General features: G+C 41.3%; 1 protein-coding gene across 1 annotated transcript in view; it reads left to right on the top strand.

Annotated features, from left to right (window-relative positions):
* FAM120A (family with sequence similarity 120 member A) overlaps positions 1-13,845 on the top strand; it is a 50,142-nt gene extending 36,297 nt beyond the window's left edge. The window contains exons 11-18 of the mRNA XM_028718986.2: positions 1,295-1,544; positions 2,302-2,416; positions 4,334-4,543; positions 5,135-5,318; positions 6,556-6,693; positions 8,228-8,369; positions 9,193-9,289; positions 11,947-13,845. Coding sequence (XP_028574819.2) covers positions 1,295-1,544; positions 2,302-2,416; positions 4,334-4,543; positions 5,135-5,318; positions 6,556-6,693; positions 8,228-8,369; positions 9,193-9,289; positions 11,947-12,258 — 1,448 coding nt within the window. The 3' untranslated portion in view covers positions 12,259-13,845. The remainder of the gene's footprint in view (positions 1-1,294; positions 1,545-2,301; positions 2,417-4,333; positions 4,544-5,134; positions 5,319-6,555; positions 6,694-8,227; positions 8,370-9,192; positions 9,290-11,946) is intronic.
* The last annotated feature ends 824 nt before the right edge of the window (positions 13,846-14,669 follow it).

Raw genomic sequence — 14,669 nt, 5'->3', positions numbered from 1 at the left:
CTATTGGACACAATTCACTGGAAACATGTCCTGCACAAGGTCCTCTGAAATTAATTCTTCTGATACAACTCAGACCAAATTCACACCAGAGTGGCATGGGATCTTTTGCCATTGCCTTTGCTGAGTGGGAAGGAACCATACCATTTGAGATGAAAACACTGTTCTGGAAACCTGGCAGGGGACAAGCGGGCAGAAGGGGTAAGCACCCCATCTCTTGCCCCCCCACTCCTCATCTGCACGTGGTCCTCCAATGCTGCTTTGCAGAGGGCAAACAGTGGCCTGGGTTTCCAAGTGTGAGTAGGCTACAGAATGTAGTTCTGGCCTTAGTCTGGCTTTCAGAAAACAGCTTTTCTGATACTCCCCAGAAGGCAGAGGTAAGATTTCTGTCTTCTGCATTTCAATCTCAATATTGGTTTGCAGTTTTAAAGAGCGTAACAAGATGGCAGTAGTGCTTGGCATACTCTACAAGTCCTAGACAAGCATCAAGCCTGAAGGGAGAAGCAGAACCTTATGGAATGCAGACATGATCATGCACCAATATTGTTTAACCAAGCTTCACCTTTGTTTTTGGCCTTTGCAAATCTCCATTAAGAAAATACATACAAGCAACCCCACCATTTGCATATGCTCAGTATGTGCACGGCTGCGCATACACTCATTGCACCAAACCCAGAAGTGACCCAAAAACGTCACAAAAAGGGGCAGAACAGGGTGTTTGCAGGTTTTTTCAATGGGGTTTCAAATATACGCAATTTCACTGATACACGCGATGTCTCGAAACGTAACCCCCGTGTAAATGAGGGGGTTGTCTGAGCTGACTTGGATGCTGTAGGTTAGTTCTTTGTTCAAACAAGGGGTGATACCTGTTCGCACCAACTCCCCTCTACCTGTTGCCCCCTGTACCATATCCCATACTTTTTTCTAGTATCCCCTTTCTTCCAGAAGCAGATTTAGAGGAAGTGGACAGGAGAGCTGTATTCTGTTCGCAAATGGAAACTTAGAATTCAGGCCAACATACTTACAATAACTTCCAAGATCAGGTAGAATCAGAGCTGGAAAGAACCAAGTCTTGTCTCTCAACACATTTGACTCATCCAATGGCATATCCAGCCACCAACCTGCAATTTCAACTTAGGTGTTAATGCATTTCATAGAAATCCGGGAGATATAAAAATTATCAAGTGTTGTCCATGTATACTGTATATGAGTAGCTTAAATATGCTGGCTGGATCTCAGCCTTGATAAATGTGTACAGAAGTTGAAAGTATTTGGTTTCCTTTTTTTCATTCTGTAGTTTCACCGGTGATAATTAAGGAATGGGCTGCTTACAAAGGAAAGTCCCCCCAGACTCCTGAGTTGGTAGAAGCTCTTGCATTTCGGGAATGGACCTGTCCCAATTTGAAGAAACTGTGGCTGGGGAAGGCGGTAGAGGACAAGAATCGACGAATGAGGGCTTTCTTGGCCTGTATGAGGTCAGACACACCAGCAATGCTCAACCCATCTAATGTGCCCACTCACCTTATGGTGCTCTGCTGTGTATTACGGTGAGTATGTTGGCTGGATTTTTGTGTAGGATAAACACTCATCTAGAGCCACAAGATAGCCACCTGCTTTAATCCATTTAAAGACAGAGGTTTTCTCCCATGAGCAATTCCAGTCTCATTCCTGGAACAGGTTTTTCATGGCTCCGCTCTCCCTTTTCAGCCTGCTGCACTACCTCAGAATTTGTTCCTGAGGGCTAGGTAGTCACTCCAGACTTGGGATATCAGGCTGGAGATCTGCAGGTAGAGGCAGCATCAGTGGTTATCATCCCTGCTGCACGAGTGCGAGAAAATCTTAGGATTCAAGCCGAGGTGTCTTGCCCTTAACTTTGGCAAGTGAATGCAAACCATATGGCTTAACTAATTTAATCTAGCATTAATAATATCTCTATGATGACGTAGTTTTACATGCTCTTCCAAGCTTAGTTGTGCTTGAATTTTTCATATTAAATTTACTGATCTAATATACACCAGGGTTTTTATTGTTGTCACAACGCTAGCTTAAGAAGCCTACTATAAAGCACTTCTTAATTTCATTGATTTCAATAGCAGAATTAAGAAGTGAATGTAAATGTCTCCTAATTAAAAAAATAATGGAACTTTTAAGTGCTAACTTTTTGCAGGTTTGTGCCAAGTATTGTTATGCCATTATATAATTTCCATGTGGTTGTGGGACTTTCAATTCCTATATGCAGAAATTACAAGGAATGGTACCACAGCTTTCCAAGCAATGCTGATTCAGTGCTGTCTGTCTCTGTAGATATATGGTGCAATGGCCTGGGGTTCGGATACTTCGTCGCCAGGAACTTGATGCCTTCCTGGCTCAAGCTTTATCTCCAAAACTATATGAACCTGACCAACTACAGGAACTAAAGGTGACTTTAGAACTTTGGCTTTTAATCCATAATACAAGCAATCCCATTTCTTTGTCAGTACTCTTAATTTAATCCATATGCGTGTGTTATGCAAGTGTAAGTGTGTGTGAGAGAGAGAGTGTGAGTGAGACAAGGGGTTCTGGTTTCAACTCCAAGTGAACTCTAACTTGTTCATCGTAAATGTGACATCATCTATTCACTTCTTTACTTGGTATTTTATTTCCTTTGCATCTGTAGCTTTCAAACTTGTAATAAAGGGTTTCCCAAGAATATATCACTTTCCTTGATTCTCTCTTTTCTCCGTGGAACCCCTGTGTGTCAGCTATAAACCAATATACCTTTAATTATTTCATGGAACTAATTGTGCATCTTCTGTTCAGGAAATAGGAAGGATGCTGATTTATAGTCACTTTAATTAGCCAACCCGACTGGGTAACCCTAGGGTTTTGGTGCCTAACCTTGAAACAGAGGGGTTTGGACTTCTGCTAATTAAGCATACTAGTCAAGGTTCTGTCCCATCTCAAAGGAGTCATTGTTTTTGTTTGCCTTGTCTATTGCTTCCCTTTCCTTGCCTTCTCTACTTTCCTGGTCCCTGGTCTCTCTGTCCCCCTCGTCACTGCCCACTGCTTCCTTGCTAGCAACTTATACTTCCTTAGAGAGGTATACCTCCCAACATGGCTCTCTAGCCCATCTCACTAACTAAAAAACAAAGAAAACAAAAGAAGAAACAGCCTATTGTGGACCACACATGCTCAGTGCACACAAAATGCTGAACTCAGGGAAGAGGGTGGGAAACCAGGGAGAAGGGAAATGGAATAGAGCAGCCAGAACCCAGGACAAAAGTGTTACACTTTGTTGCAGGACCTCTTTTCTTTTTTTAAAGCTAAATATACTGGTAAGAAGTGATAGGCCTAAACTTTTACTGCGGTTGTTTTCTATTCTACTAACTGGATTAATAAAGATCTGCATCTCTAATTTCCATAGTACTTGCTGCTAATCGATACATTCATTTCTCATGGGGCTGCTTTGTTTTAAATATTTTCTTACTCATAACTTGTTTGGACATTCTTTTTCTCTCCCAGCCCCAGGCCACAATACAGTGAGGGTGGTCCTTTTCTAGCTTGTTTTGCCACAGGGAGAAGTGGAACAGCCAAACTGATCCCGGGACTGTGCAGAATCCAGTGCCCATGGCAAACCTAAGTCCCTTTTTTATACGGCTTTTTAAAGCATTTCCAAATAGATTGCATTCCCAAATTAACTGTGGAATCTCTAGGTTTGGCCATTCATTACCCCTATTGTGAAGGAGGGACCTGCAAGCCTTATCTCTTCCTACAAACAACCTAGAAGGGAAGGAGAAGGGGAAGAAGCAGAGTTTTCTAAGTAGCCTACTTTCTTGTACAGTGGTACCTCGGGTTACATACGCTTCAGGTTACAGACTCTGCTAACCCAGAAATAGTACCTTGGGTTAAGAACTTTGCTTCAGGATGGGAACAGAAATCGTGCTCTGGTGGCGCGGCAGCAGCAGGAGGCCCCATTAGCTAAAGTGGCGCTTCAGGTTAAGAACAGTTTCAGGTTAAGAACAGACCTCCAGAACGAATTAAGTACTTAACCTGAGGTACCACTGTACTGGTTTTTCCACAGTGATCAAGTCCTGAAAAACAGTTATCTGCAATTTACTTGCATTTGTATTAAATAGTCTTCAATGGGCACATTTTTCAAATACAGAGAAATGTAAATTTAACTGCACACAGGCAGACTATTTTAATGGGCTTTAAGCAAGTTTAACTTAACTAGCAGGTGCAAGATCATGTGGCTTTACCTGTACTCTTTCAGTAATAAGCTCTTAATAAGTGTACTTGAAGCCTATAACTTTGTACGGCTGGTAGTCAACTGCGGTTTCATTTTCTGTCTTCCAAGATTGAAAATTTAGATCCTCGAGGAATTCAGCTGTCAGCATTGTTTATGAGCGGTGTTGACATGGCATTGTTTGCAAATGATGCTTGCGGGCAACCGATTCCTTGGGAGCATTGTTGTCCATGGATGTACTTTGATGGAAAGCTGTTCCAGACCAAGCTCATCAAAGGAACCCGGGAGAAAGTTCCTCTCATTGACCTCTGTGATGGTCAGGTATGTTCGCTCCGCAGGTGTCTGTTATGCCTATGGAAAATTCACTAGTTTTGAGTCAAGTTAGTCAGTTGCAAATCCCTTTGGTAAAAAAATAAAATAGAATGCTTACTTTAACTAAATAAATCACATTTGGTAATTAGATTGACTTAATTTGGAGGGCTGTTAAGTCAAAAGGTTGGTGAGTCATACTTTATCTAACATATGTTCATGTGCCTAAAAAGACCTTGACAAATTGTATTGACCTTATCCTACTAAAGATCCTGGGTCTGTTTGAATGCAGAATACTATGTTTATGTGTTTAAGACCTGATGTTGATTCTTGATTGATAAATGATTTTGTAGAATAGCATATTTGAAATTAGAAGGGGTCAGTCAGAATATTTAGCTTTCTAGAATAAACACGTAAGAAATATGTTGGTTTCTCAGGATACTTCCTCTGTCACCACTCAGAGATCCAGACATGGGGCTGGGCTGGATCTTCTTCCTGTGATCTGTAGGAAGGAAGACTCGTTGACCATAACGGGGGTTGGACCAAGAGGCACCTCCCATTTGTCGTGCAAATGTGTGTGTACTGTGTGTGTTTTTATTATAGACTGAACAAGCTGCCAAGGTTGAAAAGATGCGCCAGAGCATCCTCGAAGGCTTAAATTTCTCCCGGCAGAACCATCCACTTCCTTTTCCTCCACCGCCTGCCATGCCTTTTTATCCAGGTTCTGTATACCCTCGGCACTTTGGGCCACTTCCACCACCTCAGGGCAGAGGCAGAGGCTTTCCTGGTAAGCATGTGTCACTGTTAACATGTAGCATTTCATCCAAAATAAATTTTGACAATGTTATTAGTATAATTAGGCAGTCTTGCCTGGCGCCATCGTTCTATATCGCTGGGCATCGGGCAAAAACTTCCTCTATAACCAAACCTTTGGCCATTAACTATCTGTGGCCTTTTAGAAGTGGGTGGGATGTTTTAAATGTATTTCTCTTTCCCCCTTAGTTTCGATGTATCTGTGTTGGGTGGCAGGTTTGTTTGGTTTGTTCTAAGTCTCTTTGGGTGGCCTTGGACAAGGTAAAGCAACTAACATATTTAATGAATAATAATCACTATCATACTATTTGTATAGTGCAGTACTGTGGGATGTGTTTCCTTATTTATATGGTTTAGCACATAAACATGCTTACCATCTATAACAATCATGGCATTTGTCATTGTGTGTTGAGTAACTGAAAAGCTGAGGGGGGGGGTTGTCAGCTGGTGCTCTCTGTAACTTGTGGACCACCAGATCCTTGAGTTTTACAGGATACCAATGAGTTTTATGGTCTACCATAGCAATCTTTAATGCAGTGGTGGTTTCTTGAGGCCCCCAGATAAAATAAAGAAAATTCATAAGGAGGCATCACTTTTGGTCTGTCTGTTTGGAAGCGGTTATGAGGAGGGTGTGTTACCCATGGGTGGGGGGGAAGGCAACCAGAGTGAGGGTGTACTCCTCAACAATTCACATATGACCCAGAATGGTTGGAGACCCCTTGCATCGTCATACTTGATGTAAAGTTCATGCTTCTGTATGTTTGACAACTGGGAAATACCGTCTGGTATTTATATCACTGACACGATGTGGAGGCAGTATAAATTCAGTAGAATATGTTGCAGTACAGTCTGTTGCATGATCACATGAGTGTCTTCAGGTGTATGTTTAACTGCCATGATCTCCTTATAAAATGACTTACCGTACTTAAAGTGACATTCAAGCCAACGGTCCAAAATGGTGGATAGGGTCCATATCTTCTGACTGTTGAAGAATTCCTGCACAACAGGCGGTCAACTGTAAATTAAAAAATGATTGACAAACTCTCTATGTTCACCAATTTCATGTTTGCTCTTGGGTGCTAAATCGGCATATTCTCAGATGTGCAGCCCTGTGCTTTTGGTGGTCAAGAGCTTATTTTGGGGGGGAACTCCTGTATGTCCCCCCTCCCCCTCACGGTTTCCCCCTGTCTCTTTCCCCCTGGGTCTCACAGGAGTCTATGGCTTTGGAGGCCCCTATGGGGAAACAGTCGCAACAGGCGCCTATCGAGCCTTCCGGATGGCTGCTGCAGGAGGACACTCCGGAGCCTTCTCTGGCAATGACGGCAACAGGACTAGCAAGTTTCAGGGCGGTAATTATACCAAACCCCTTTTCTTAACATCTTACGGCAGTAGCCTTCTTCACCTCCCCCTGGCCTGAGACTTTTCAACAGGGACCTCCTCGCTTTCTCTCCATCCCTCTCTCCTGTAACCAAACACAGCTGTCATTTTGCTGTACAGCCTACCCCCACGGATTGCTGTCACGTCGTTCACTAAGGCCTATTACTCAGAACTCTGTGACATGCTACAGGAGTCACATTCTCGCCTCCAAAATTAAACGCACACCTGGTGAAATGCACATATTCTTTTAAAGGTTTGTTTCCAATTTTTGGACAAACAATTTTTCAAAGGCAACATGCGCTTCAACACTGGGGTTTTTTGCTTGTTTTGAAATCAACTGCAGGATAAAAGTAGCAGGAAACATTGCTGATGTTTTATTTGTAAGTAGCTCATAGGTGTTCATGTTTCAGAAGCTGGGCATGTATTTCTGAAGGGAACAGTGTTTCCCCCAATTTCCTCCTTAATAAAATAGTGGAACAGGAAGCCCCCCCCCCCCCCCCCGCATTTTAATTACTTCCAACAAATTCCTGCAAGCTCTCTAACATCAGAGCTTTAGCTAGTAACGGACACTTCTGGCTGTCTGAAGCCCAATGAAGCAGCTGCTGTACTATTAGAGTTGATTGTACAGTATAGAGAAGAATGTACTTCCCTGCCTTCATTAGCGCTCTAGAAATTAGTATGTTAACGCTGGGGCCTAATTTGTAACCACATTGCTTCTACCTGTTTAAACCCTTTCATTGCTATCAGCTTTATCAGTCATATCTAGCTAACATTTATCCCATAGATTATTGGAAATGATTTGATTATGACTTGTAAATACTCACACGTGAACACTTGAATTTGAGTTGAGACATATTCTGGAACAGAGAGGTAATGAAGGATCTCTCCTCACCCCCGAGTTTTTAAAAGATAAAACACATGTGGGGTGGTTAAAAGTGGGGATATCTGGCATTCTCTTTGCATGCAGGTAACTCGCATCTTACTGTTTATTTTACTTACAAGATCGCAGTTGTGCATGGTGTGCTGAAATAAACTAACAATTGGAGACTGGAATAAACCCACTCTTCCTTTATTTGTTCCCCTTCCCCACCTGCGTACAGCTGCAATCGCAGGTTTACCCAGCTTTGGGAAGGTGCCACGAGACCTCTGGGACCCAGTATCCAGTTGTGGTCTTGGTTACGCTGAGGCCATTGAATCTAACTGGATAAAATGAGTGCAAAATGGTCAATAATCTCAGTGGGATCTAATCTTGAACAGGGGAGTGTAGATTGTAAATGTAGTATGCATCAGATTATTGTAAATAATCCCCAGGAAGGACCACCCAATCCATTTTAAATAAATTAAAAGAGCCTTAATACAAAACGTAGAATCTTTCGTGCCTGAATGTGCCATGAAAACCCAGTCTTTGGAAGGAAAGCAGTATTTTCATGCAAAGTTGGAAGTCCATGTACTCTGTTCTCTGAATTGTAGCTGCAAATAGCAATCTCTCTTTTCATCTTTGTACAGGTGTCCAACCTATTCCTTCTCAGGGAGGGAAACTCGAAATAGCTGGCACTGTGGTTGGCCACTGGGCTGGAAGCAGACGTGGTCGTGGAGGGAGAGGGCCGTTTCCTCTGCAGGTGGTTTCTGTCGGAGGGCCCACAAGAGGGTAGGCAGAAATAAATCTTAAATTAATATTGGCTTGGCTTTGGAATTTAGCAATGGCAAAAGAAGTGGCAGCTGGCTTTTATTAAAGTACAGAAAAGGGCAATTATTGTACCTTTTATTTCAGAAAGTTTGGGTGTAAAAAAATAATGTGGGTCAGACATTCTGAAAAGTTCAGAAATGATTTTACCTAATGGGAAGTTAGCTATAATTATATCAGCTATATATAACAGTTAATATCTTTCATGTTGACCATTGATCTGAACCAAATCTCAACATATAATTCTTTCACTATTGTTGCCTGTTTTTACTCATATTTTGCTAAGGCAGCTGCTGCCTGTAAGGTGTTGATCATTTGAGAGGAAGAGGTACTTTGGTTAAGCAGTTTATTTAAAAACGGCAATGAAGAACAAACATGGATCAGTACAGGCTAAATTAGTATGAGATTAGTAAATGTTAACTTCTGAGCATTAAGAATTACTAAAGAGATTATATTTGAAACTTGGCAGCAAGATTAATGGGGGGGGGGGAAATAGGTGCCGACTTCTATTCATACCAGTTTTCAATGTTTGGTTTGCTGGTACTTTACACAGCAACTCCAAGAATGTAAGTGGAAGAAACATTTGTTTGAACAACTTTCACATTATAAAAAATAAATATTTTGAGAACCTTCTTAATGCTACAGAGAACTAGCCTTCTGATTGTGAGGAGCAAAAGACTGTGCTGTGGGTTTTTCAAAAAAATTGAAACTTTTTTTTTTCAACTAAAAATACAGAAACATATCTAAAGTTTAAATGTATTTTTAACTTGTTTCTCACTCAATGCAGACGCCCGAGAGGAGTTATTTCCACTCCAGTGATAAGAACGTTTGGCAGAGGAGGAAGATACTATGGGAGAGCATATAAGAACCAGGGAACAATTCAGGTATTGGGAGAAATCATTTACGAAACTGAGAGTCAGAAAAGATTTTGGTAACATGAGTTTAGGTGACAATCATGTATACACCAATTTAACTATAGACATGGGAGTAGGAGGATAGACTGCATGAAATAACCATATGACTGTAGAACTAAATTATATTGGCCTTTAATTTGACTTGCTTTCGCTGCCTTTCCCCCTATCTTGTGGGGGGAGTTTGTGAATTGCACTCACCTCTTTCAGAGGTTAATTCTTAACATAGGGCACAATTTGCCCTAAGGAGCCCCTTCAGCGGAAGTCCTGTGCAAAGAATTTCCATTTCCCCTACTCTTCTTTCCCTGAAATTGGCTCCCAGGGTGGGGTGGGAGGTCAGGAGAACCCCCAGAGCAGGAGGAAGGATAGTTCCCCCTGGCAAGCTGATGCTGAATCCCTCCTTTATCTGCAACTCACACCTTTTGTTTTAGCTCAGTAATCAAAAGGGTAATAGGGTTTACTGCCAACATGGTCAGCTTACTTCATCATTTTCCCATTGCTTTTGTTGCACTCTGATTCCATTTGCTCAGCAGTTCTGGATGTTAAATTAAGTCTTGTAATATAATATACTGGCATTAAGCAGATGAGATTGTCAGGAGTGCATGATAAAACTAATTTTTCACATACGTATCTGTACTTAAAGGGTCACATATATAAAGCAACTCAAGATAGAGAAGGGGAATAATAGAAAGGGCAGTGTAAGTGATGTCTATGTACACTTACATAGACACCTTACATTGGCTCTGCAAAAGAGCTGTGGATGAACGACGTAATTGGGGGTAGGGTTTTTCCACATTTTGATGTCAGGATTGGCATGCTTTTAAACAGTGATTCAGATACCTAAACTGGTATCATATTTAATTATGGGTGATATTCAGCTGTCGTGTGCCACCGTTCACATGTCATGGCAAGCCAAGTTATAACTTAACGGGGACCATTCAAGTGTGCTGGCTCTTGGGAATGAGATTGCAGCTGCTTTGCTCCCCAGCAGTCCTTTTAGCTTAGCCTGGCACAGCAGCTAAGCCAAGATTCGACTTAGCATGCCATCCAAATCCAGGATTGTGGTTAAGGAGGACAGAGCTTAATCACAATTCCAGGTTTGGACAGCCTACAAAGTCAAAACTTGCTTTAGCTGCTGGCTGCCCTGAGCACAAACTGCCAAGGAGGAGAGAATCATCTGCAGTCTTCTCCTTGGGAGCCAGCAGGCCATGATTTTGCCAGCTTTGTCGCTTGCTTCTTAAAATGAAATCTAACTTGCTGAACAGTTTCCAAGTGACTGGTCAGCACCCTCCTTAATCCAGAGTGGCTCTTCAGACCATGAAGAATAGGACAACAGGTCCCAGATGTTAGTTTTTGAAATTTTATTTCTAGTTCATATTTGTAAATGCTGTGTCAATCCAATAAAGGGGAAAAAATAATCTCGCATGGCATCTACAGTAATTTCCAAAGCGATAGCCATGTTGGTCTCTTGCAGCAAAAAGAACAAAGAGACTGACACATGTATGGTGGCCTTCAGTTTTATGGACTCAAGACCATTTCACACATCTGAAGCTTAAAAGCTTATGTCATAACAAATGTGCTAATCTTTAATAGGTATTTGTTTTACCGCAGTAAGAAGCCAGAGGAGCATGGCCCAGTTTGCATATACTGCTCAGCCAAATGTGGTTTGGTGTGAATAAGAGAGAGAGTGTATGAGATTGCAGCTGCTTTGCTCTTCCCCAGTCATTCCTTTGCTGCACGACAATAAACCGTTTAGTGCAATACAGGGTTGGGAGACTGGATCTGGCGAGTGAACCAGATCCTTATTTTGCCCCCACCCACTGGCCAACTTAGGAGCGGGGAGTGCCCGCCTGTCAGTAAGTCACCTGACATCAAAAGGATGTCACGTGAACTGCTTTCCTTTGCTTGCGCTTTTTGGATTCCAAACATATGGGCTTTGCCGATCTGTAGTCCCTTTTGCCTCATATATCTGACATCATTGAGGGCATGTGGGTGTGGCTTGGTCAAAGCAGCCATGTGGGCCAACTGGCAAGGCCTGACAGCTTAATTAGGTCCATAGGCCAGAGCCTCCCCATTAGCCTAGCTTGACAGTTAAACCCCAGCTCTTAGCTTACATCTTTTCAAACCTTGAGCTGTAACCAGAGTTTGTCCTATACAGTAGAACCTCTACTTATGACCGCCTCTACTTGGGCCCGATCCAAGTTGCGACTGTGACAAACCCGGAAGTAAATACCAGGTTTGCCGCGATTCGCACACACGCAGAAGCGGCTTCTGCCGTCTGCACATGCTCAGAAGCTTGCTGCTGCCAAATGCGCCTGCGCACAACGGCGCTTCTACCAGCAACCCGGATCGACTTAGGGACGGACCTCCGGAACTGATTACGTCCGTAAGTAGATGTTCCACTGTAGTTAACAGCTTCTGGTTTGCCTGGGAGCATTTAATCATGAGGAGTGCAGGTTTGGACACCATGCTAAGGCATATCATGGCTTAACTGAGCAGAGCAGTTGTGGAGAGGACTAAAGTAGCTGCTGTCTCCTCTCCATGCTGAGCCAAGGACTCTGCAGGGCAATACTGCCCTACCTAAATTATGTGCTTATAACCCACCTGTCTTCTCTTTTATTTTAAAATAGGGCAAACCTCCTTATGCTGCTTCAGCAGAAGAAGTGGCCAAAGAACTTAAGTCAAAATCAGAGGAATCCAAGTCCTCTATTGTGTCTTCAGAAGGATCCCTGGCTGAAAATGGAGTAGTGAATGAGGAGAAACCAGCCTCCCAGATGAATGGGAGTACAGCAGACGTCAGGGCTTCCAACCAGTCTGAAAGTGCCTTGAGTAATGACTCTAAAACGTGCAATACAAATCCTCACTTAAATGCACTAAATGCAGACAGTGTTTGCCATAAAGATGATACTCTTGAGGCCACTGTCTTAAAAAAAGAAGAGTAAACTTATTTTTTATAGAGGGTGAAGGATGTTGGAAGGGTCAGGATTAGGAATATCTGGAAAGAAAGAGAGCCTACAGTTACGTACATTTTTTCCTTTCCGTAAGAGAAAAATGAGGACTTTGGAAATTTGGATCCCTCTTGGATGTCAGAGATTTAAAGAACACATTTTTAGTTTTAACCAGTTGTAGTCAAAATGCTACAATACAACAAAAATGAAAGAGAATGAAGAGCATTTGACTCCCGCACTTAAAATGAAGTATACACAAAGTTTAAACTGGTTATGACAAAAGCTCGTAGTTTTTGTTTCTTGAGATATATTAAAAAAACAACAACAAATTTTGGCAGTCTTTCAGTATATATAGCTTGAAATATAATTTTTAGTATTTGGCACCATATGTATGCCATTATATTTGATTTTGCATTACTGTGTCACAAAGCTTTCTTTAAGGCTTTGATTTCATGATTATGGGGGGGAAAGGCACAACCACAGTTCTTTCTTTTCTTAAATTTCATCACTGTTGATGTGGTTCTTTTTATGTTTAAAATGTGCAAACTATCAAAATAAAAAAAATTATAGAGTAATATTGGAGTTCTGCTGATTTTAAATATACATCATACATACTTTACAAGCAAGGTAAAATGGATTTAACTTTAAAATCATAGAAGATGCAAATGACCTTTTCAAAACAAACACAATGTGTTCTGATACTTTTTGTGACTAATACCATGCATCCGTGATCAATGAACTATGTGGTTTTGAATCAGACGTAGACCATTAGTACTACTATTTGAGCTAAACTTCTGCATGGTTCATAATTTTTAAAGTGTGTAGTTAATATTATGCATGTTATTGTCCTCTTTCTTCCATTCTTACAAGTACTGTGCCCATTTGCAAAACAAAAAAAAAGCTAATAATCAGTAATAGTCCTATAAAAGATGTTAACTATGTTTAGTCATTGACTGATCTTGCTCTAACCTTAAAATTTTGTGATTATTGACCTCTGTTGCATTTATTCTAAAACAAAAAAATTATCTAGCCGTTTTGAATATCAACGTTACCCTGGTGTACTCATTGCTGTATGCATTATTGTTCTCTGTTGCTGTTTTATGCCTTCATATTAGCAAATATGAAATTCTGTGGAAAAACAAAAAAAAGCTTTGATCTTCAAGAAATACCCCCCTTCTGTAGCAGGAAACAAATGGCTTGTTCTTGAGAACTTTCCCATCAAGAATTTAGTATAAGCAAATATACCTGTATCATTTTGATGTTTTTGTTAGTGTTTCCAAACTTAATGTACTTCAAAATCAGAATCATTTCTTTATATTTGTTTTCATATAATTCTCCTGATGCTCTTCATCACACATTAGTGATCAGAAACGAGGTGTAATTCCCCATTCCCTGCCCGCAAGAGCTAAGTAGGTATCTTAATGTAAGTTGAAGGGAGTTCTGCCCCAACTCATGGATTGTGCAAGAATGAACTACTGTTGGGTTTGATTGGTTGTAGATGGATTGTGGTGTGGTGTATTTGAAGGCTATTGAATGCAACTTACAATGCTTAATAAAAATCTTTATTCTTTTAGTATAAAATTGCTGTACGGTGTCTTGATTTGTATGCGCTCTTGTGATCCTAAGCCCTTATAAAATTCTCTTTTTCACAGAAAAATAAGCAATCCTCAAGCATGTTTTCAGTGCTTCCTGTTGACCCCAGAAATGTAGTTAATAAAATTACAATAGCAGAGTGCTATTAATTTATTACAGATATTTATAAACAGCTTTGCAGTCAAAATATATCAAATCAACAATAAGATAAAATGAGTGGGAAAATGCAGACTAAATTTAATAAAACCATTTTTACAATTAATTTTTCAATTGAAAATTAAATCGGTTAAATTAAATGACTGGGTCATCTTAAGGAAAGCTTTCAAGATGTCTTCAGTAGTTGCCTAAGCATCAAGATGCTATGTTTAAAGGTAAAGGGACGCTTGACCGTTAAGTTCAGTTGCGGACGACTGGGGTTGCGACACTCATCTCGCTTTACTGGCCGAGGGAGCCAGCGTTTGTCCACAGACAGCTTCCGGGTCATGTGGCCAGCATGACTAAGCCACTTCTGGTGAAACCAGAACAGCGCATGGAAACGCTGTTTACCTACTTGCACTTTGACTTGCTTTTGAACTGCTAGGTTGGCAGGAACAGGGATCAAACAACGGGAGCTCATCTTCTGATCGGCAAGCCCAAGGTTCTGTGGTTTAGACCACAGCACTACCCGCATCCCATGCTATGTATGCACCTGCCTAATTTCACCTGGTAACTGATTCCAGAGGTCTGGAATTGTAGCACTAAAAGCCTTGGATTATAGTACAAATGTAAGTGCAACTCTGAGGCATGCAGTGCTTTCAGCAGTGCCCATGTGC

The sequence above is a fragment of the Podarcis muralis genome, chromosome 2, assembly GCF_964188315.1.
Source record: "Podarcis muralis chromosome 2, rPodMur119.hap1.1, whole genome shotgun sequence".
Taxonomy (NCBI): domain Eukaryota; kingdom Metazoa; phylum Chordata; class Lepidosauria; order Squamata; family Lacertidae; genus Podarcis; species Podarcis muralis.
The sequence above is the reverse complement of the archived record's forward strand: the minus strand, read 5'-3'. Positions and strand labels throughout refer to the sequence as shown.